Genomic DNA, 22,451 nt, shown 5'->3' with positions numbered 1-22,451 from the left:
AGCACGAGATCACACAATATCAATGTTCTTAGCCACGGACGCTGTCAGGGCCCAAATTCGGCCCGTTGCCTGACTACCTTCTGACCATCTGGCTTCTTTACCGGCAGAAAGGCTACACACAACTTTTTCGTATAATTGCTGCCAATCGTATCTCGTTGCCATCGAACTACATGCCTGCAGTAAAACTACCTTACCTTCACCGTTATGGTGCATGCACAAACCTGAAATACGCCTCACCGTCCCAGGAAGAAATCACTAAGGAAGCTCACATGCTGTCGTTTGCCCTGAAACAGGACACATTATGACTTATACATGAGGTTCACAGTGGCCGCATACATGTGTTTGTTGGTGGCTCAGCCACACCTACAAGTTAAGCTGCCGTGGTGGTGATTCCTGCTTGATCCGTCAAAATACAGCTAAAGATGTCACATGCATCATCAACGACAGCTACTGAAGTGGTAGCCCTCCGTGCGGCTCTTCATTTCATTTAGGAGGAATCCATGGTCAAGCTTCTGTGACTGCAAAGCGGCCCTCCAGAGTTTACTCTCAGCACTGCGCCATGGATCACATGAGGAGTTCGTTGCAGAGTGCAGACAAGTCCGCCATCCCGTAGTTGACGACGAACACAACATAATATTGTCACGGAGATTCACGAGTACACGCGAAAGACGGAATTGTATAGTACAATATTTACAGGCTGCTGCTACCACAGAATGGCTGATAGCATATCACGCGACATGTCCTGTCTTCTTTCTCTTCGCGTAGCAAATAGGTCCTTTAACGGCATGCTCATACGCGATGCCTCGTAACATCAACCCCGGCGGACTGAGCGCCGTCACGGCGCCTTCTTAAATTAGTCAGCACTGTTGGCGTAGTAGGGTTTTAGCCGCGACGCATGGACATCAGAAGCAGACGTAAAAGAAGAAGACGGGCGATGTTGGAGCTGAGTGGTAAGGTAGTAAACGTCGTTGAGCTTTCGGAAAATTTTGTAGGGTCCTGTGTAGCGAGGGAGGAGCTCCTCGTGCAGGCCTGGGTGTCAAGACGGCGTCCACAGTAGGACCAGAGATTCAGGAGGGTACTCTACTTCGTGGTGCCGGTTATCATAGCGCTCTTTTTGGGAGGCCTACGACGCACATAGCTTAGCGTGAGCAACTTGACGAGCCATTCTGGCTCGAGAGAGGACGTCCTGAGCATATCTGGTTGGTACGGGTGGAAGGAAGGAGCATCAACGAAGGGCAACGGAGGGTTGCGGCCGTACATGAGATAGAACGGTGAATAGCCGGCGGTGTCATGCCGGGACGAGTTGTAGGCAAAAGTAACGTAGGGTAGGGTGGTGTCCCAATCGCGGTGATCAGTATAGAGACGTACATGGACAGCATATCCTTGAGAGTTCAGTTGAGCGGCTCGGTAAGACCATTGGTCTGTGGATGGTATGCTGTCGTAAGGTGATGTTCTGTAGAGCAGCTACGAAGACTTTCGTCAATGACCTTTGCAAGGAAAGAGCGGCCACGATCCGTAAGAAGCTGGCGCGGAGCCCCGTGTCGAAGAATGACGTCATTGAGCAGAAAGCCTGCAACGTCTCTAGCACAACTACTGGGCATGACACGCGTGATGGCATATCTGGTCGAGTAGTCAGTTGCGACGGTAATCCATTTGTTGCGGGATAAGGACGAAGGGAAGGTCCGAGCAAGTCAACGCCGATGCGAAAGAAGGGCTCCGGTGGAATGTCGGCAGGTTGAAGCAGGTCAGCCTGTGGAAGAGCAGTACGTTTGAGGCGCTGACAGCACTCGCAGGCAGCAACGTATCGGCGCACCGTACGATACAAGCCAGGCCAAAAATCCGCTGTCGCACGCGGTCCTAGGTACGTGAAGCGCCCAAGCGTCCTGCAGTTGGAGCGTCATGTAGATGTTGAAGAATGGTGGTACGCAAGTGAGGGGAATAACTAGCAAAAATTGTGGGCCGTCAGGCTTTATGTTGCGACGATATAGAACGTCATTGCGTAGGACATACTGGCGAAGAAAGGGTCGAAACGGGCAGAAGATCACTGCTGAATGGTGAGCTTTAGGTTTGCATCCCGACGCTGTTTGGTGCCGATGTAGCATAAATCAGATATGGCGAGCACACAGGAATCATTGTGATGGTCAGCGAGACTAGCAGGGTCCACCGGATTGCGCGAAAGACAATCGCCATCGTGGTGTAGCCAGCGAGATTTATAAATTGCTTCAAAGGTACATTCTTGTACTCTTACAGCCCAGCGACCTAGGCTACCAGTTGGGTCCTTGAGCGATGACAGCCCTCAAATAGCGTGGTGGTCGGTAAAAACCGAAATGCGCGGCCGTACAAATACATGCGAAATTTTGCGACAGCCCAAACCAAGACAAGGCACTCGCGCTCTGTGATCAAATAGTTCCGTTCAGATGTAGACGGCAGGCGGCTGGCGTATGCAATAACACGTGTTGGGCCGTGCTGGTGCTGAGCGAGGATGGCGCCGATTCCATGCCCACTGGCATCTGTGTGAACTTGAGTAGGCGCGGATGAGTCAAAGTGATCCAATATAGGCTGTGAAGTGAGCAAGTTGGTCAGCGCCAAGAATGCAGCCGAATGTGGCCTCACGAGAAGGGCACGTCCTCCTTTAGAAGGTCGGTTAGGGGTCGGGTTGTGATGGCGAAATTGCGTATAAAACGGCGGAAGTATGAGCATAATACAACCAAACTCCGAGAACCTTTAGTAGACGAGGACACAGGCAAGTTCTTGACCGCACTAATTTTGGCAGGGTCAGGTTGGACACTTGTAGCACAAGATGACCAAGCACAGTGATTTGTTGTCTGCCGAAATTACACTTTTTGGAGTTTAGCTGGAGTTCCACTCGACGAAAGACAGCTAGAATGGTCGCCAAATGAGTAAGGTTACTTTCAAACGTTGGGGAAAGCACAATGACGTCGTCTAGTTGGACCAGGCAGATGGACCACTTTGTAGCCACGAAGTAGGGAGTTCATCATGCGTTCAAACGTTGCGGGGGCGTTGCACAGTCCAAAGGGCATAACTTTGAACTGATAGAGGCCGTCCGGTGTGATGAAGGCAGTTTTTCTCGGTCCATGTTATCAACAGAAATCTGCCAGTAACCCCAGCGCAGGTGTATGGATGAGAAGTGTCTTGCACCGTGAAGACAGTCAAGGGCGTCATCGATTCGTGGCAGCGGATATACGTCTTTGCGCGTTATGTTGTTTAAGGCACGATAGTCGACGCAAAATCTCCAGCTGCCATCCTTATTTTTGACCAAGACGACAGGTGACGCCCACGTACTTGAGGAATTCTAAAGAACGCCTTTGTAGAGCATCTGAGTGAGTAAGTGAGTACGAACTTTATTGAGGTCCTGAGGAGAATGAATTAAAGCGGGGCCGGACGCCCCGCCAATCAATCCGGTGGCTCCACCCAGGTCGGGGCCGGTAGACAGAGTCCTTCGGCGACGGCCCGGGCCCTCTGGACAGCCTTGAGCTGAGCAATGAGCTCCGTGCTTCTGAGCGCTGAGTCCCAGGAGGACTGGTCAGGAAACTCCGTGCCCGCGTTGGCAGGGCACAGCCAGAGCATGTGTTCGAAGTTGTTGTATTCGTGGCCACAGTGTGCGCATTCAGTAGGAAGGTCAGGGTTGATCCTGCTTAGTGTTGTTGGTGTGATGTATGTCCTAGTCTGCAACTGTCGGTAAGTGACGGCCTGTGCTTTTTTGAGCTTTTGGTGAGGAGGAGGAAAAATTCTTCGTGCTAACCTATGATTTGAAGTGATTTGGTGATATGATACGAGCGGGTCTTGTCGACTTCTCGTTGTATTACCTGGCGTTCGGAATTGGATACACGATATGGTCGCCGTGGGATAGGAATAGCACCTCCGGTACGTATTCGATGACTTACGAGAGTTGTTTGACCTAGAAGGCGGTCATCGAAGTCGAAGATATCCCTATAGGTCGTTAGGAGGTGCTGGAGTTTCGCGTCTTGACAGGCCGGAAGATTAGCGACAATCGTCGTGGTAATTTCGTTGGGGAGCGGACTTGCCTGGCCGGTTGCGCGAAAGAACGAACAAATATCGGCGTCTAATGCTGCGACCTCATTGGCCACTGAGACGCCTTGCGGGAGAGCTTGGGTCGAGTTGCTGAAGTGTAGGAGCGTGGGGCTGGACGTAGTTGTCGACAACAGTCACGACGGTGTGCGGCACAGCAATATTTCAGGTGACCAGCACGTCAACTAGTGGAAATAATATGTAGTCGCCGTCTGGAACTGGCGATGCCGTCGTCAAGGCAACACACGTGGCGGCTTGCGGTGACAACTGAACATAATCGACAGAGCATAAGCGGTGTGACGGTAAAGCTGGAATATCTGCTAGTTGAGGAAGCTCAAGCTGAAGGACGCCGGTTGCATAGTCGATGAGAGCGGCATAGGCCGGCAAGAAATCGAGTCCGAGAATGACGTCGTTGGGGCATTGCTCGAGAACCCATAAACAAAACAGATATATGGTGACCGGCGATGTTGATGCGAACTGTGTAAATTCCTATGACTGCGGGACTTCTTCCATCAGCGCCGCGAATAACACCAGTAGCGGCGTAGGTAAGTACTTTCTTGAGGCGATGACCAAGTTGATTACTCATCACGGAGATTTGTGGCCCTGTATCGAAGAGTGCGGGAACAGTTAAGCCATCAACGTCAACGTTGATCAAGTTTCGTCGTGTCGGCAACACAACGAAAGGATTTGAGGTGGAAGTCGAAGATGCAGCGTTACCTCTAAGAGCTGCATCCCTTAGTTCCCTGTCGTAGGTTAAGCGGTGATGTCGGACGTCGTCGTAGAGGCGAAGGAGACAATGGTCGACGCGCTGGCTGCGAACGGGGCTAATGACCTCGGGGCGACGGGGAGCGGCTGTGCGGCGTAGTGGTGGCATACGTTGTACGGCTCAAAAGGCTGGAAGCGGCGGTAGCTATCGCTGTTGTATGGCTGGTACGGCTGAGTGGGCTGAAAACGGTGGTAGTTGGTGGTGCGGCTAGCAGTGTCACCCCGTAATAACGGCGACACCCAACGGTTGTTCCAATGGCGCGCGATGTGACCGATCCAGCGGCAGTGAAAACAAATCGGCTGATCATCTGCCGTCCGCCATTCAGCCGTATTACGAGAGCGCGGATGGAACCATTCTTCCTGGAGGGGCGACCTTGGCCAAGGCGGCGACCTAGGGCGAAAGTCAGTTGTCCGAGATTGAGCAACGGTGCCGACGGCGAAACCCAAGTTGCCCAGTTCCTCCTGCACAATGGACTGGACGAGGGAAACGGCCGGCACGGGAAGATCGCCGTGGTCGTTGTTGGGGAGAGCAGGAATAAGTGCTTCGATTTCCTGACGGACCATTCCTGTAAGTTCTGACGGCGGCGACGACTGCAGCCGAGAGGCTTGTCCGTCCTCGCTTGATGACGTCGGGGCGTTGTTCCGTAGCCGAGCGAATAACCTCGTATTAGGCCGACTTGTGGCTTGCTCAAAACGCCGGCATTCTTCAATAATTGCGTGCACGGTCGCACAATTTCGGCACAGTAATATCTTGAACGCATTGTCTGTGATTCCCTTAAGCACGTGACAAACCTTGTCTGACTGCGTCATGTCCAGGGCCACTTTACGGCAGAGCCAATACGTCCTGAATGTAGGTTATGTGTGGTTCAGTGGACGTCTGAGCGCAGATGGATAGCTCTTTCGTTGCGGCGGCCTTTAGAACCATGGGTTTCCCAGACAAGGCACTAAGTTTTCTTTGAAAGTGTCCCAACTTCCAATCTCCATTCATGGTCATCGAGCCATACATTTGCCGTTCCTTTGAGTTGAAACAGCACGTTCGCAAGCATCAGCGTCGGGTCCCAACGATTGATCTCACTAATGCGTTCATAAGTGATCCACTTCATCCGTACCGCAGAACGTCGCTGGGTCTTTAGGATGCGTAAGGACGATCGTTGACGTTGTTCTCGAGGCTGCTGCAGACGTCGTATTGGCGGGCACAGGCGGCGTGGTCGTGGTCTCGTCTGCCATCATAATGACCCCGACTCGACTGTACAACGGAGCTCCAATGTACAGCGTTTCTTCTGGTGCCCCGCAGCAACACCAAATTGTCGCGGGGATTAACGAGTACACGGGAGACAGGCTGCTAAGGCGCGCATCCAGGGGGGATGTCCGGATGTCCTGACCCCCCCCCCCTCCCCTCAGATTTCTGCATTGCCCCCTCGCTGACAGGGGGATGGACCTGTCGCAAAAAAAATATATGGCCACCAGCATTCTTCAAAAGTATTTTTCGCGAGTACCAGTGGTATCAGCCATGTAGAAGTAAAGCTAACTCGCTCACAAGCTTAGTTGTATTCCGTAGGAGTGTGGTGTCGCGAGGTTGCCGTAGTTATTTTTTCTCATGAACACCTTGGACCTCCTGGCGCCTGCCGTGCCTTACTCGTCCCGTCGGTGGCGTCGAATGAACGAGGGGACGTCCCTTTTGCCAAACACGCCGAGGTCCACTTGAGCGCCTTCGCGCCTGATAAACTTAGTTTCCCCTTGGGGTGTCAACGGTTGCCTCATTGGCTGCCATCGGTTCCGCGACCAACCTGCTTAATGAAAGAGATCTCTTGCTGAAGTGTTCATATATAAATAATAGCAACTAACAGCTAAACTAAGAACTACGCATAGGTAACTTTTTTTAACTGTAGCACTCATTGTGATCACAGTTACACGTTGACAATATCCGGTACGAGCACAGTACCGTTCGTACGCTACAAGTTTTTCATTGTAACTTCGCAGTTTTATTGCGATAGCAATTATATGGACACTCCAAAGCAGATTTCTGCCGTCGGCGTCGCCGTCGTCGTCGCCGTCGCTATGAGGTTTCGTATGACGTCAATGGAGATGAAATCGTCGCCGCGCGCCGTCGAACGCTGCATGTGCGAGTGAAAGGGCGCGAGGGACGCGCGCTTTCACGGGGAGTGAACGCACGGCGGAGAACAAACGCGCATTCTGCGCCGTGCTCCCTTTTATTGCGATAGCAATTATATGGACACTCCAAAGCAGATTTCTGCCGTCGGCGTCGCCGTTGCCGTCGCCGTTGCCGTCGCCGTGAGGTTCCGTATGACGTCAATGGAGATGAAATCGTCGCTGCGCGCCGCCGAACACTGTATGTGCGAGTGAAAGGGAGCGAGGGACGCGCGCTTTCACGGGGAGTGAACGCACGGCGGAGAACAAACGCGCGTTCTGTGCCGTGCTCCCTTAAGGGCTGCAGAAGTAGGCGTCTCTTTCCTCCTTTACAATCACCATATATGAGAGCAAACGCGCCTTCTTCTGACGCACGAAAGGCAGTGGGGGGAGGGGGGGGAGGAGGGAAGGGAAGGGAGGCGACGTTTAGCTGCGGCACCGAGTGCCTATTTATATCAGAGGCTCCGGCAACACTCACCAACGCCGCACGCATTTTGTGCGAACGCGGGCAAAACGCCGACGGCGTCGACAACAGTTCTGCGTGCTGCCGGTGCTGTTGCATGTCGAAGTTTATACAGCTGATAAAGCTACTATCATTACTCCGTATAGCTCTCTACAAATTTGCTATCGCAATTGATGCTTCGCCTTTCAGGTGAAACTGCGACAATTTTTTTTTATTGTCGTACATTAAGCATACCAGGCTCAAACCCGCCGGATCCGTTTATCTGAGTGGGCGTTCTCGGGGAGCGGGGCGAAGCCTCGAGCCGCGGCTGCGAAGTGGGGGAGCGTGACGTCAGCGGCCAACGCCAGCGCCCGGGCCTAGGATGGCGTCGCGTGGTTAGAGAAACGGGAGCAGATGTGCGCCTTGTGTAAAAGGATGACGTCGCGTGGGAAACAAAACATGAAGACGCTGGCTCGTGCTCTCGCCTACTACGTTAAATCCTTATTCTTGTAGGTGGCGTCGTGAGTCTTCATACGCGGTGATTCGCATATCGTAAACAACCAGCGTAGTGGTTGCTGCGTTGGAGCGGAGTGTTACGCCCGTATTCAAGAACGTTCCTCTAGTCAACGCAACACCACGACTCAAGAGAGAAGATGGCACCGCCATCCCTCCAAAGAAGTGGTCACTGAGCTTCATGATCATTCACGGGAATTCATGAGAATTGTCGCGTCTTTATTCTCGATTATTCTGCGCAGTACAATTGAAATTTGGAGTCTGATATCTCGGAGCACGGACACGCTAGAATAATTCTTCCGACTGATACTGTGTAGAAATTCGACTGTCTCTAAGTTTTCAATACAAACATACCCACTTACTGCAGTCAACAAAAAATAATTGTTCAATTTTAGTTAATTGGGCTGTTCACAGCGATAATTATCATTTCACTTTGTGCCCCCATAGCCACATAACTTATTTGCACAGGTGGTGTTCGCGTGCCTCCCAGTGCGTAATTTTAAGAAAACCATAACACTTAGTTTTGAACACCCTGTATTATCAGGCGCAGCCGCCAAGCACATGGCTGTATTGGGTAACGTCCTTTTCCTATAAGCTCGGAGAAACCGATACCTGGCTTCGCTACAGGTCTTCTTCCTCTTTCTGGGGTTTTACGTGCCAAAACCAGTTCTGATTATGAGGCACGCCGTAGTGGAAGGCTCCGGATTTATTTTGACTACCTGGGGTTCTTTAACCTGCGCTACAACGCAAGAACGCGGGCGTTTTTGCATTTCGCCTCCATCGAAATAGGGCCGCCGCGGCCGGGATTTGATCCCGCGATCTCGTACTCAACGCCTGAACTGACTGAGCCACCACGGAGGGCTACAGGTGTTGCTTTAGCCGTATAAAACGCAGGTTTATCGTGAGGAAAAACGGTAAATATCGGTAAATAAGAAAGGCTACTATCATCATCATCATCATCATTGACAGAAGCTGACCCCCCCCCCCCCCCCCCCTCAGAAAAAACCTGGATCCGCCCCTGGGCTGCTTCTACCACAGAATCGCTGACAGCATCTAACGAGTCACGCGGCATGTCCCGTCTTCTTTCTCTTCGCGTAGCAAAGCTGTCGTTTAACGGCATGCTCATACGCAACGCCTCCTAACAACACGCGTGTTGCAATATTAATGGTTATCTAGTCAGAGTGGCATATATGGCAATGAACGAGCGGACGCAGCTGCCCGATCGGCCCACGACGGCGTCAACTGCGTTGTCACTCCTCTTTCGAGAACCGACGCAGCCAAATAACTTCCCGCGCTTGCGCGTTACCTGACATTAGTTCAATGGAATTTATGTCATTTCACAAGTGCACGCCTTCATAGCATCGACCCTAATTTACAGCTCCGTATTCCGTCCGACAATCCAAGACGTGACTGCACACTTCTAGTCCGACTATGGCTGGAGTAGCATTTTCAAATCCTCTCTTATCGTCATGACCAATAGCCCACTTTGTGACTTCTGCGGCTGCAAAGAAACAATCGCGCATCTTCTTTGTGAGTACCCTCGTTTCAGCCCGCAGCCCTCTCAGCCACGATATATTCACTGGACAAGCGCCCCATAACGGAAATTACCATCCTTGGAATCTGGCCTACACGAACATAAGCGCGAGCCGCTATGAAGACATTGCTGTGGTATTTAAAATAAACCGGACTCTGTGACAAATTGTGAATGTACACTGTGTGACGTAGGATGGGATGTTGACACTGTGTAACACTGGAATGTCTTCGCAGACTTCGTGACAGTACCCACAGAAAAAGTTCTGTTTTTTTGTGTTGTGGTTTCCTTTTTTTTAAATTATTTTTGTTTCTCACCTATTGGATCACTTTACCACTCCCCCCGGTGCAGGATAGCCAACCTGTGACAATATCTGGTTAACATCCCTGTCTTTTCTTTACCTTTCTCTCTCTCTCTCTCGGTGATATATAGAATGGCAAGGCAAGCCATAAAATTAGGGCTATCGAAGTGGGTTAAGAAAGTGGGATTACTGGCCTAATTAGTTTAGTTTAACGATAAAAACTTAAAAATTGGTTAGGGCCTAACTTATACGTGACAAGTTTTGGAACGGGCTTGGAAACCCAAACGAAGTTGTTTCCTTGACGTTATCATCCACGTGCTGCTATTTTTAAAAGAAACTCTGAGAAAACCCTTATACTTCGTGCGGCCAGAACTATCATATGGGGACCGATTACCAGCGAAGCTGTTTAGGCTGCATATATGGACTGCATACATCGGCTGCATACATTATGAAATCACATTTTTTTTTACATGGCACTAAACTTCGCCGACACAAACGCCGCCGTGGTCACTGCATCTCCCATGCATCTGCCGCAACCGCTGCTCCAGGCACGCCGGCACGTCCGATGCGCGTGACGTTATAGCCACAGTATAGCGCTGGCCACGTGCCCACGCGCCGTTGCGACAATCGATCCCCCTCTGCTCATTATTCATCTAACAGGATTTAAAACAAATAAGGCGCACGAAGGCCAACTGGCTACACTAAGTGCACTTTCTGATATATTGACACGTCCACTTATCCTTTTCTCAGGGACTGCTCATTGCTGTTCCGCGAAGTCTTCCGCGCATATTGTTCCTAGAAAGGCGTCGTCGTCACCGCCGTCTTACGGAGGCGGGTCAGTGAGAGTACATCATAGGCAGCCGGCATCAGAGTGTTCCCGTCCCGATGTATAGACGTCGGTGACTGTCAAGTGCGTGGCGTCTCAGACTCTAACGTGCAAGGCGTCGTGAAGGGTCCTTTGAATATGCCAGCCAATCACAAGGCATGGTGGTCGATTACGGCTGTGAAAGACCTGCCGTATAGGAAAGCGCGGAATTTCGTGGTCGCCCAAGCGATGGGGGGGGGGGCAAGGAATTATTTGTCCGTACTATAAGAATTGGCTTCCGCTCTCGACAGCGACCTGCTGGCGTAAGCAGTAGAGAGGTTTAGCTGGTCCGGTAATCGGGTAAACGCGGGCGGACCGGGCAATGTGGCGTTGTGGTGGAACCGTAAACGTGAGCGGCCTGTTTGGTGCTGCCACCTAGTGGCGTAGAGATTAAACAGACAAAAACAGATAATATTGCAGTAACCAAGTGTATGCTACTTCGCTGCTGGTGTAAATTTACAGCAGTAGTGTAATCGTGTTGCTGCCGAACATTGTCATATATATTGTCATTCCTATATATATATATATATATATATATATATATATACATGTAGTGGTTCTGTCTAAACGCCCAATATATGTGGTTCTATTTGGACCCAAGATTTTAACGTGTTTTTGGGAGTTGGCGGATCCTCCGCGGGTCGGCCCGATATTGCACTATCTCCGGGTTCGAATCACGCATTCCTGCCGACGCGCGGGATACGTACATAAGCAGGCCAGGGTACACCTCCTGGGAACGCATATAGGGAATGCATACGGTGACTAGAGGCACACAGCTCCGCTGTAAAATGGCGTAACCGCGCTCTGTAGCGTCTAGATAGCAACTGCTCTCAATCTTCTCTATTCCTCCACTACCAAGGTTACTACAGGTATGTTCTGCAGATTTCTTGTTCACTGCTCCGCTTGCGCTCACCCGCACCTCCACGCGGGAGCAGTAATGCACGGATCTGTTTTGAATAGACGGTCCGAGCGTACGGCAGGGTGTGCGTTCGCTTGAAGGAACCGCGACACGGTCGTCCGACTATTCTCAGTTTGTCAGGCCACTGAGCGCTTAATGTGGCTTAACTCACGCGGTCCTAGATCTACGCAGGAAGCGAGACACTTTTTGCAAATTTAACAGAGCGTTTACGCTCCACTCCGCTGACATATCAAGTACTCAAGTGGCTTTAGAGAAGTGCGTTTCATTCGCTTTCTTAACAAGCGCATCTCTCATAGATGCGAGCAACAAGACGACGTTAAAACGAAGTGGACGCACTGCGACGCTCCACTCATACGGTTCTGTAGTGGAGCGTGGACTGCGTTCTATATTTCACTGCCGGTATCACCTTAGCGAGCACGCGCACTATAGAGCGCTTCCGCTGAGCGCCTGTTGGCATATTTATAGGTACCACAGGTCAAAATAGAGCAAAGCGTACACGCTATGCTTAAATACATATTTCTATAGCAGCACTGTTCTGTGTTCTCAACACCCGGAAATATATTTACCTATTAGCGACGGTGTGGTGAAGGACCCCACAGCTGCAGCGGCAGACATGAACCCGAGAGCCATAGGCAGGTTCTCTTCTCCAGCTACCGTAGACAAACTTTCTGAGAGGCCCACGTTGATGTAACCGCAAGGTAGTCCCAAGGCGAGTGCTACGATCCAGAAGCCAATCTTCTCCGTCAGGAAGGCAAGGGTACCGGCGAGGATCGATGCCAACAGGTAAGAGCAGGCTAAGAGCACTGGAGTCGAGAGCAGCTTGCAGTCAGTGAGGAGAGGAATGACGAGCCTACAGAGGGCATCTGTCGCTGAGAAAAAGGTGAGGATGTGCACCGCGTCATCTTGGGCTACACCGCTATCCGCAGAATAGTCAACAACCACTGTAAGGAATGTATCCAGGAAAAAACAGTACGCCCAGAAAGAATAGGCGATCATGTAAAACCGTGGTGTTGTGACCACTATTGCAGCGCTTTCAATAAGAGCCTTTCCATTTTGACGTACTCGGGCCTGGAAAGCTTGAAGCTGGCCGCTGGTGCTGTTTCAAATCGATGGGAAGAATTCCGTTGGTTTTACTACCCAGAATTAATGTTGGAACTGCCGACACCAATGAGTCATGCAGTTCAGCAGGGTTTACTCGATTAATTTTGTTTGTCCTAGTTGGCCATGTACCGAACGGCAGATTGGCAGTGGCTGAATAACAGCGCGCGGTTGCAAATAGAAAATTGTTGTTGGGACTGCTTGTCAATATGCTGCTAGTTTCCGTTGGTCTCCTGTCGGAATGCACTGAAGGATTGGCTACTGCTGAGAATGGCGACGAGGCCTGAATGATCGCGTACGTAGCCTTTCGAGCCGCTGTTCAAGCTTTGGGATATGGCAGTTCACCGAACTTTGTTTTTGTGTGCGATGTATTCTGGAGCTCGACGGCAGCTTTGATTTTTCTGTGTATGCTGCTGGCGTCCCACTGCCGGCACGTCTCTTCCACAGAAGTTTTCAGACGATCACGAAGCAGGACTCCGAACGCGGGAATATTAAGCATGCATGCTCCTGTGAGAAGTAGTGTGCCGCGTAGTCCGTACTCTTCGAGGACATAGTCGAATATTGCGGGGAATATGAAAGACGCCGCTGGAGCTCCTGTCATCACGACACCTAGGGCGAGACCTCGCCGCGATGAAAAGTAGTCCGGCAAGACCGACGACGCTGCAGTTGAAGATGATTCCTTGCCCAGTGCCTGCGGCGGAGCGAGAAATGCCTTAAGAAACACAGTTCCGTTATCATTTTGCTACATAAAGTTTAAGCAGAAAGAAAATTATATATTCTCAATGCCTCTTATCTTCTCTATTTGATTCAAATGTTAACTTACCACTATAGCACTTTCTTATTGCAGTACTCGTCAAATTAACTGTTGGAGGGAGTTAAGAGCTCATGGGGCATAAAATACAAGGTATGGCGCTGTGGGCGGTTGTGTAAATGCGCTTTACATTTGGCGCCTGCTGACGTTCACCACAATTCACCGTAGTCGCAGACTGGTTTGGCTTTCTCAGTTATGGAGGTTACGGTTCCCCATCAAATGGACAGTCGAGGCGAATATTTACGGTTGTAGAATCTAACATATTTTGGACTTTAAAAATGATAATGTTTATAAAAACACCATTGCAAGCATGTTTGTCGTAGAACATGTAACTAGAGTAATAGGAGCAGACTTCACGAACAGCCTTCTTACGGGCCACAATGCCTACAAGTCCTGACTCAACCCTTACTAGGCTATAAAGCAAGTGAGCCACATATACCTATATATCGCCGTCGTCAAAATTCTCCCTAAGTGCAGCATGTATATCATTTTCTATGCATCACATCATACAGAGGAGCAAGTGGCTCAACGATTAATATTTATGGTGACTAATGCAGTATAGAGAAAGCGTGGCAGGAAAAGGTGTCTCACTTTGGTTATTAAGAATCTATTCTGTTGGGATTGGCAGGGCTTCTGTTGAATATTTGCTGCTCATGTACACGCGGATGATCACGTCTCTTAATTTTCTGGCCATTGAATGCCAGATGATCTGTGCACTTTCTTGGCCTTCCTTAGGAAGGCGCTTTAGGTCCCCCGGCTGAGATGGCACGCCGCTGTGTAACTGGGGACGAGGCAGCACGCGGTCGTGCGTGGTGGGCAAGACGGCGGAGGTAACACCGATATTGAGGGGCATGTTGCAGCGTGGCACCTCGATTGGGGGTGGCTTCACATGGTCGTAGCTGACGACCTCCTCGCAGCCATTCTGCCAGAGATTGGCTGTGAAGGTGAAAACGCAAAGCTGTCACTGAAAAGCTTGTGTCATACGTGTTTTAACTGCATCCCGCCGAGAAAGACATGCGTGGTCGAGGCAAGGCCGAGTGGCATGAAAATGTTGCAAACAGGGAAAGCCAGTTGCGGTCGGCCTTGCTACCTTGGCGCAGTCCTGGAGATGCTGGACAAAGCATTGGGCTTGGAGTGGTAAATCCCTGGAATTCAAAAATTCCGGACCCATCTCACGATGAATGTCGATGTTAATTCTATTATTAGTGAAGCAATGTACCGGAGCCCTCCACTACGGCGTGCCTCATAATCAGAACTGGTTTTGGCACGTAAAACCCTAGAAAGAAGAAATAGCACACCGTATGGCCAGCGCCGCAACTTGTATGCAGCCGGCCTCTTCTCACGCGCTTCTTACTGCGCAGGCTGCACCATCTAGCGGCACAACACGTGGCGCGTAGCGTGGGTTCAATTCTGCGGAACAATGGAGAATCTTCAAGGATAATTTTTGTAGAGCGACACATACCTAGTGACATATACCTAGTTACTAAAGTTACCATCACAAATGTTCACTCAAGAACAGCACAGACCTACTGGCACCGCGACCCCTGTTGGTGTAAAAACGGTTCATCGGAGACCTGCACAGACCGGAGTGGCGCATACCCACTGCTTTAAGTCGGCGTCAAATAGTTTCTTCGAACACAGGTACCTACCCAGACCCGCATCAACATTGACCAATGTCGCCGTGTTATAAGTTCATTGAAGACCTGCACATATTGGTCGGACGACTGTTTCGAACCCTGTTAATTCCGCTCAGCAGCCCGTTGCGCTACCCACTGAAACGTGGTCTACCCGTCTTGCGGAAGAACCGTTACGAGGCATAGATAGATAGGACGACCGACCGACCGACCGACCGACCGACCGACCGACCGACCGATCGACAGACAGACAGAATAGATAGCTAGATAGATAGATAGATATGGCCTCCAGAAAGTGCGTGAAGTACACTAAGAAAGCTAATCGCATTAGTAAGCTGCCTGAAAGCTACAAGCTAGCCCGGAAGACAACTTCAGCCGCCGCACATATGTGTTCGACTCAGCGCTCGTGGTAAAGACAAGCAGTGAAGTCAAGATTCAGATAGTCGTGGAGCCTATAGGCTATACAGCTTGAAGCTCAATAATTGGCTGTCGTTTGACTGTGCTTGTGCTGAGCAGCAACTGACGTAAAAAAATCACCAGCCCTTCCCCTGTCGAGAAAATGGGGGTAAGCAAAGCTTGCCGTGTGTCATTTGACCTTCATGGTGATTTTCTTTGTTTCTCTTTCTTTCTTTATCTCTCTATCCTTCCATCTTTCTCTGTCTATTTATATTTCCCTCTCTCTCTTTATTTCTTTCTCTCTCTTTATTTTTCTCTCTCTCCTTCCATATTTCCCTCTCTCTTTATTGCCTTCTCTGTTTATTTCTCTCTCTGCTTCTTTGTTTCTATCTGTCTTTCCCTCTCTCTTTCTTTCAGTGTCTGTTTCTTTGTTATTCTCTCTTTCTCTCTCTCTCTCTGTTTTTTCTTTCTGTCTCTTATTCTCTCCTTCTCTCAATATTTCCCTTTCTCTCTTGTCTTGTCTCTCTCTTCCTCTTTGTTTCTTTTTCTCTCTTTCTCTTCCTCTATTTCTGTCGTTCTTCCTTTCTCTCTTTCTTTCTCTCTTTCGTTTTAGTCCCTGGTATGTGCCACTGAGCTTGAACCCTTTCTGCACTGTCGCCAGGATCGGCCCACTTTTCAGCGTGACACCTGCCGCTGCCGCCACAACCACTAGCACCACCGCCGCCGGCACTTTTGACCCTATAAATGCTTCGCTTAAAAGGCCGGCTTAAAATGACACCCACAATCTGCTCTCACGGTCCCAGGACAATCGGCGCGAGATACCAAGGTTGACGCGAAGGCCTGCACCAGAGTTTGAACGGTGATATACGCCATTGGCATAGCTTCTGGCAAGCACCTAAACCGATCCACCATTATCAGTAGGTATTGCCAACCGTGAGACTGAAGGAGGGAGCCAACAAAGTCAGTTGGCCGATGAACACTTTGCTGAAACGTCGGTCGGGTGGCATATAAGGCTTAAGTAGGGACTTGTTGCGTGTCACTTTGTCATAATGGGCAAGCACGCACTTAGGGGAGGAACTAAGGAATACGCGGCAGGTGGTCGTCTAATCATCGACAGGTGCAACGAAGACCGCAGCTGAGCGTCCGGACTCGAGAAGCGCACCAAGCGGAGGAGGTGGCCATCACCTTGCCCGTCTCCGACCCCGGATGTCCTACAGTGCTGTGTGACTCTAGAACGGCAGTGAAGAACTATGCCAAGAGTATGGTATGTAGTGAGGCCGCGCGCATGCTGCGCAAGGTCGAAGACCTCGGACGCAAAAGTGCTACTGTGATCAAGTGGTTTCCGGCCCACATGGGCAGTGACGTGTCGGAAAGCGGGAACGCGAACCACAACGAGACGGCCAACGCGGCCGCCTGAGGACTAACCAACCGTGCGGCTGCAAACACGGCCGACTCGGAGTGTTGGTCGTGGTACAGTGCCAAGGACAAGATGACCACCTTCAACGAAATAGTGAAATGGTACAGATTGAACAGACAGACTATGCCACCACCTCACCCGGGGCTTACCCGGAAGGAGGCATTGTTATACAGACAGTTACAGACGGGGTCCCTGCTCGCCCCGGTGCTAGCTAAGCACGTGTGTCCGAGTGTGTACACGAGTGACGTGTGTAGACTGTGTGCGAAGGAGAGAGCTACCGCGGCTCACATCCTTTGGGACTGTGGCGTAAATTCGAGAGAAGTCAGTGAGAAGACGACGATCCCGCCGCAGCTAGAGGCTGCAACGAGGATCTACGATCAAGAGACACAACTCAAAGCCATACAGCAGGTCTCTGCAGCTCAAGAAAGGCAGCGACCGAGTGAAACCGAGGAGAAGGGGGGGCGGCACCCCCAGGTAGGGGGCGGCGGCTCTCTCGGACCCGCCGAAGTACCGAGGGAGCAAGACCTCGAGGAGCATAACGCATGAGACTGACGTAGTGGCCGCGTCGCGATGAAAGCTCGTCCTCCCTGGCTGGAGGGAGCCTAATCGACTCTGCAGGCATTCTCAATAAAGTTATTCTCTCTCTCTCTCTCAAAGAATGTCTGTCTCCATGTGGGCTTTTGTTATTGGGTGTTGGAGGCTGGGGGCGGTCACCTACGACTTGAAGAGCAACAGTTCATGGTTTCTTTCAGCTGGAGCAAGGAAAACAACACACGACTCGTTGGACGAGGAAAACATTCTGCCGAATGAAATTTGCTCAGGCGCACGCCACTGAATGCACCTGATTATTTTCTTTCATATTGGTAGTGGTCCTGCGTGTTCGTTTGTCTTCTATAGGAGGGAATTGCATCGAAGAAGATCCAGCAATTCTAAAGAAAACATAATTAGCTTTTCCACGCCCGCCGTGGTAGTCCAGTGGCTGTGGCTTTGCTCATGTGAACGTGAAGTCGCGGGATTGATCCCGGCCGCTGCAGCCGCATTTCGATGTGGTTGAAATACATGAGGTGCACTTTGCGTATATCGGGCGGTGAAAATTTGTCCCGAACACTCCCTCCCCCTTAACCCTACCAACGTTCCTGATAATTATCGTGATTTTTGCGCTGAAGAATCGTAGTTAAACTTTCATTAATAAGCTTATCCACAAAGAAATCGGTTTTCTAGCATGATTGTATGCCCCAACTTTTACGTGTGCTTGTTGTGATAGCAAGGCCCTTTATGGATTTCTCAAGCGTAACCCGGGAAGTCGAAATAGGGGGAGCACATTTGAGGCATATAAATTACAGCGTATTGGCCGCATCTTATGTTATTGAGGCGTGTATGACAGTAGAGAATACAGAGTACGATTGCTACTAAGAAAGGGCATAGCGAAAAGAATTGTGGAAGACAACAATGTTAATGAAAGGGTTGCAGGTGCTCTAACAACCCAATATAACATGTATAATCGAAAGGTAGTCTATGTCTATATGGCAGCTTTTAGGCATGATTATGATGAAATGAAAAGTCCTATGAGCACTTGGCATAAGAACTCAACGACATCGAAAATTCGTATATTATACTCATCAGCGACATGAATCCGTAGATACAGAAAAGAAGACTTCTACACGCAACTCAGAACTATGAAACCGGCACTAGACTGGTTCATAAAATTTATTTGTAGAGTGCGCAGAAAGGAATTGTATGGGACGTATATTAGTAATAATAATATAGCAATATACTTGATTGCTGCTAATATTCTGATACATGTTCATTGATAAACCTAAGTGAGCAGTCTTTGTGGATGCGTACTCAGAATTGGGCAACCTGACAAGAACCTTAGCTAAAAGTTGTCCGATTTATGCATTTCGTCTGACACACGCTTAGGTCGATGTTCTATCGCTGATGACGAGGGCATCCCGGCATCTCGACCGTTGTCTCGGTACTGAACATGTCTTCAATCTCACTTTTATTTTAAATGCGCGATGACAAAGTTCCTCCAAAATCTGTTTAGGCTCGCGCTTCTTGGTCTTTACATGCCATTTATCGGAATTAGTGCTCAAACTTACCACCAAGGACACCCAGCACAACTGTGAGAAAAGCTGTTCCATTAGCGAAGGAAGAGGATATAAAGGTAAGGCTGAGCAGGAAACCACCGGTAACTGCCGCTGCCCAGACGGTAAGAACCTGAATAACGGTGCCTCCTAGTAGGGCTGCAATATAAGAAGAAACGGACAAAAACTGTCAACCAGTCTTTGTGACATATCCTACCAGGTTTCAGAGGTGATTAACCTGACACCTATCTTAGGCATAGTCTGTATTGAGACTATTGTCTGCTATTCAGACGTATGATAACTAACGAAGCGAGAAAAAAATGCGCGATACATAGTGTGCACTAATCTTGCACCTTTGCTTCGTCTTCATTAATATCTATTAAAGGATTGATGTTGGCAGTTGCCATCATTACTTGTTCTTGCTAAGTCTCCATTTTTGTAGCGCTTTTTCCATCGTGAACGATTGCCACCATTACACTTCTGATCACAAAAGACGGCAGAAAACATATTTCTGATGCGCGGAGTTTAACTGCACTCCTGAGGGGAATGAGAGAAGTGTTTTGGCGCTCTAAAATTCTAGAATGGGGGAGGAGCTTCGCACGACAGTTCTCAAAGAAAACCCATACGAGTTTGCTTTGAACCTTCTTGCCATAGGCGGTAGGATGACAAAGTGCGGAATTCCTTTGTAGTTTCCGGCTGCAATAGGCTGGATGACAAAATATTCCTATTCAGGAAGCGTTTACCAAAATTAGTGTATCTAGGAGCTCTGGGACCGTGAAAAAATAGCTTTAACGACGGCGAAAACCTATCATATGACATGGGCAAAATAAGCAGTGAATGCATGTGTAGTTCACGAAACTTGGCAAACTTTCACGTGAAGCAGGGGGATTGGTGGCCACACACAGATGGCACGAAGGAACAGGTGACGCTTTTGAATTAAAATTTCGTCGGCCCTTCCCCTACGTGAAGATGGTTAACGAGCGAAGCTGAAACATGCGGCCTGGTGTTTATCACTCGGTTAATTCCGACGGTTCATTAAAGTATTTCTCAATTATGAGTTTACAAAAACGTTCAGCTCTGAAGCAGAGAACGACGTCAGTTCGCCGTTGTCAGTTGCGTTCGATGTCTCTAGTTTTCTCGGCGGCGTGGTTACTAGCATTCGCCTGCCAGTGCCCGTTGCGATTCTTCCAAATTAAATTGCTTGAAAATTAAATCTGTGCGTAACGTAAGACAATGAATGGCTCACACTCCCTTAAGCAATGGTTCATACGCGCGTAAACGCAGCCCCCATTACGACGACAGAAGAGAAGTGAAAGTGCGCTCCAAAATGATGAGCGGCAACGGAGCCACTGTGGAAGACAACTAAAACGAACGCGGGAACAGTGGCACGAGCGCGTGCGGAGCACGAGCGCAACCCGAGGGGCGCCAACGAGCCATCTGCGGAAGAAGGCCACGACGCTCGAGCCAATACTGATGATGATAGTTTTCTGTGGACATGCGACGTGCAGACGCTTTTCCGTTTCGCCTAACCATTTAAAGCTTCCGTTCACAATTTAAATCTTCCTTTAAAGGTGTTTTACCAATTCGCCTTTGAAGAATCAGCAAGTCGCGAACGCGCTTGCACCGCGCTAAAAGCTTCAATTACAATGATTTAGGTAAGGAATACAATGACATCCTTTGGTTTGAGGCGACTTCGGTCTTTCTGGACTTTTACATTCTGTTCAAACAGCGCAAAATACGACGGAAGAAGAAAAGAGAAGTACTCAGGAGTAGCACTGCTGGCTTCCAGCTGCGCTGGGGCAACAGGCTTTTCAGAGTCGAGACGCGCGAGGATGACTCGGTGCATGTTACATGCACACCACCAGAAAGCCCGAGCCCGGTCCGGGCCCGCGTCAATATACCCGAGCCCGGCCCGGGCCCGGGTCAAAAAGCACATGCCGTGCCCGAGCCCGCCCCAAGCCCATGAAAAAACTGCCCTACCCGGCCCGGCCCGGCCCGTGGCGGACCCGGGCTTTCGGGTAAGCCTGAGCCCGTGCAGTGCTCTAAGCAGTGGTACACTTGTCAAACATGACCCCACGAGAAGTGACAATCCGCCGGTGACAAGTGCTCCAGCTAGTAGTGATACGTCTACACTTGTCCTGATGCAAATAACCACAGTGTGAGCGTCCGGAAGCCACAACTATATTTTAGTTCGACTAATGCTTAACACCGGCAGCCAGAGAACCTTTATTCGACGCGACCTGTCCAAAAGGCTCGACCTGCCTTCCCTCGGGACAGAAGACCTTGCTCTCTCTTTGTTGGCGTTTGGCACTTCTAAGTGTTCCCGCTCTTACAGCTGTCGAAGCGTCAAGCTCGAACTTCATAGTCGGTTCGACTCCCGCAACGTCAATGTCGACGAGTTGAAGGTACCGGAAGTCTGCACCGTTCAGACTTCAGCCGTTGGACAAGAGCTCCTCGGGCAGTTGCCTGACCGCAAGATGCTTGTCGCAGATGAGAATCGACTGGCCGATCGGCCGATACCGACAATCAGTGTCCTTATAGGATCAGATTACTATTGGCACATAGTGAATATAACGTCTAAGCAGCGACCGATGCTCAGGTGAGACGGTCTTGGGTTGGCTGGTGTAAGGCGTCTACCCAGTGAGGCCCACCAATGCCTTGCATAATTAGAACTCCTGCGCATCTGCCCTATTCCTTGCGTGTGAGCGGAATGGGCAAGCCGCATGTGACATTGCTAACCCGACGGAGGCGTGGCGACTTGATGCGATAGCGATCGCCGACCCTCAGGTTACTGCTGGCTCTTGTGACGAAGCGGCAGTGACTCATCTTATACGGTACGTGCAAAAGGAAGCTGGACGTTACGTGGTTCTTCTCATGATAAGGCACCAGGGAATACTGACTAGTACAAACCGAAGTGTCGCCGAAAACCGGCTCAGACGCCAGCTTCAGTGCTTCAGAAGACAGCAGGAGCTACTCCAGGAGTATGAACGCACCAGCAATGAGTTCTTCAAAGAAGGTCATGCCGACATGTTGACACCTCTGTAGAGGCCGAAGCGACGGCTTACTACCTTCCGCACCATGCAGTCATCCGTCGGGAAGCTATCACAACAAAGATACGCGTAGTGTTTGATGCCTCTTTACAGGAACGTGGCGTGTCATCGCTCAACGATGTCTTGGACAAAGGGGTGAAACTTGGTGCCGAGCTCATGCAACTGCTTGTACAGTTCAGGATGAAGCCAACTATCCTGACAGCGGACATCCGAAGGCTCTCCTTCAAATTTAAATTCGACCATAAGACCGCGACGCTCCGCTTTCTATGGGTCGACCGATTACCCGGCGAAGAGGGGAAAATACCTTCCATTGTCGAATGGCGAATGACTGATGTGCCCTTCTGAGCGTCGCCGAGCCCTTTTCTTATATCTGCTACTTTGCAGCATCACTTCGAAATGTGGAAGAAGACTCGGCCAACAATAG

General features: G+C 50.1%; 1 protein-coding gene across 1 annotated transcript; it reads right to left on the bottom strand.

Annotated features, from left to right (window-relative positions):
- Window positions 1–12,811: 12,811 nt before the first annotated feature.
- On the bottom strand, window positions 12,812–19,104 carry LOC119443820 (monocarboxylate transporter 9). The gene is made up of 2 exons (XM_037708473.2): window positions 18,993–19,104; window positions 12,812–13,323 (listed from the first exon to the last, which is right to left on the bottom strand). The coding sequence occupies exons 1-2, from the start codon at window positions 19,032–19,034 to the stop codon at window positions 12,952–12,954; spliced, it is 414 nt and encodes a 137-aa protein (XP_037564401.1). The 5' UTR covers window positions 19,035–19,104; the 3' UTR covers window positions 12,812–12,951.
- Between the last annotated feature and the right edge of the window lie 3,347 nt (window positions 19,105–22,451).

This window comes from Dermacentor silvarum, chromosome 3 (assembly GCF_013339745.2).
Source record: "Dermacentor silvarum isolate Dsil-2018 chromosome 3, BIME_Dsil_1.4, whole genome shotgun sequence".
Classification (NCBI taxonomy): Eukaryota; Metazoa; Arthropoda; class Arachnida; order Ixodida; family Ixodidae; genus Dermacentor; species Dermacentor silvarum.
The sequence above is the reverse complement of the archived record's forward strand: the minus strand, read 5'-3'. Positions and strand labels throughout refer to the sequence as shown.

What these genes read in the sequence shown, in the direction of transcription:
- LOC119443820 (XM_037708473.2), bottom strand. Translation starts at nt 19,034, where the DNA reads ATGGAACAGCTTTTCTCACAGTTGTGCTGGGTGTCCTTGGTG. An exon ending in TGTGCTGGGTGTCCTTGGTG is followed by an intron (nt 13,324 to 18,992) that starts GTAAGTTTGAGC and finishes GCTCCGCCGCAG; the next exon opens with GCACTGGGCAAGGAATCATC.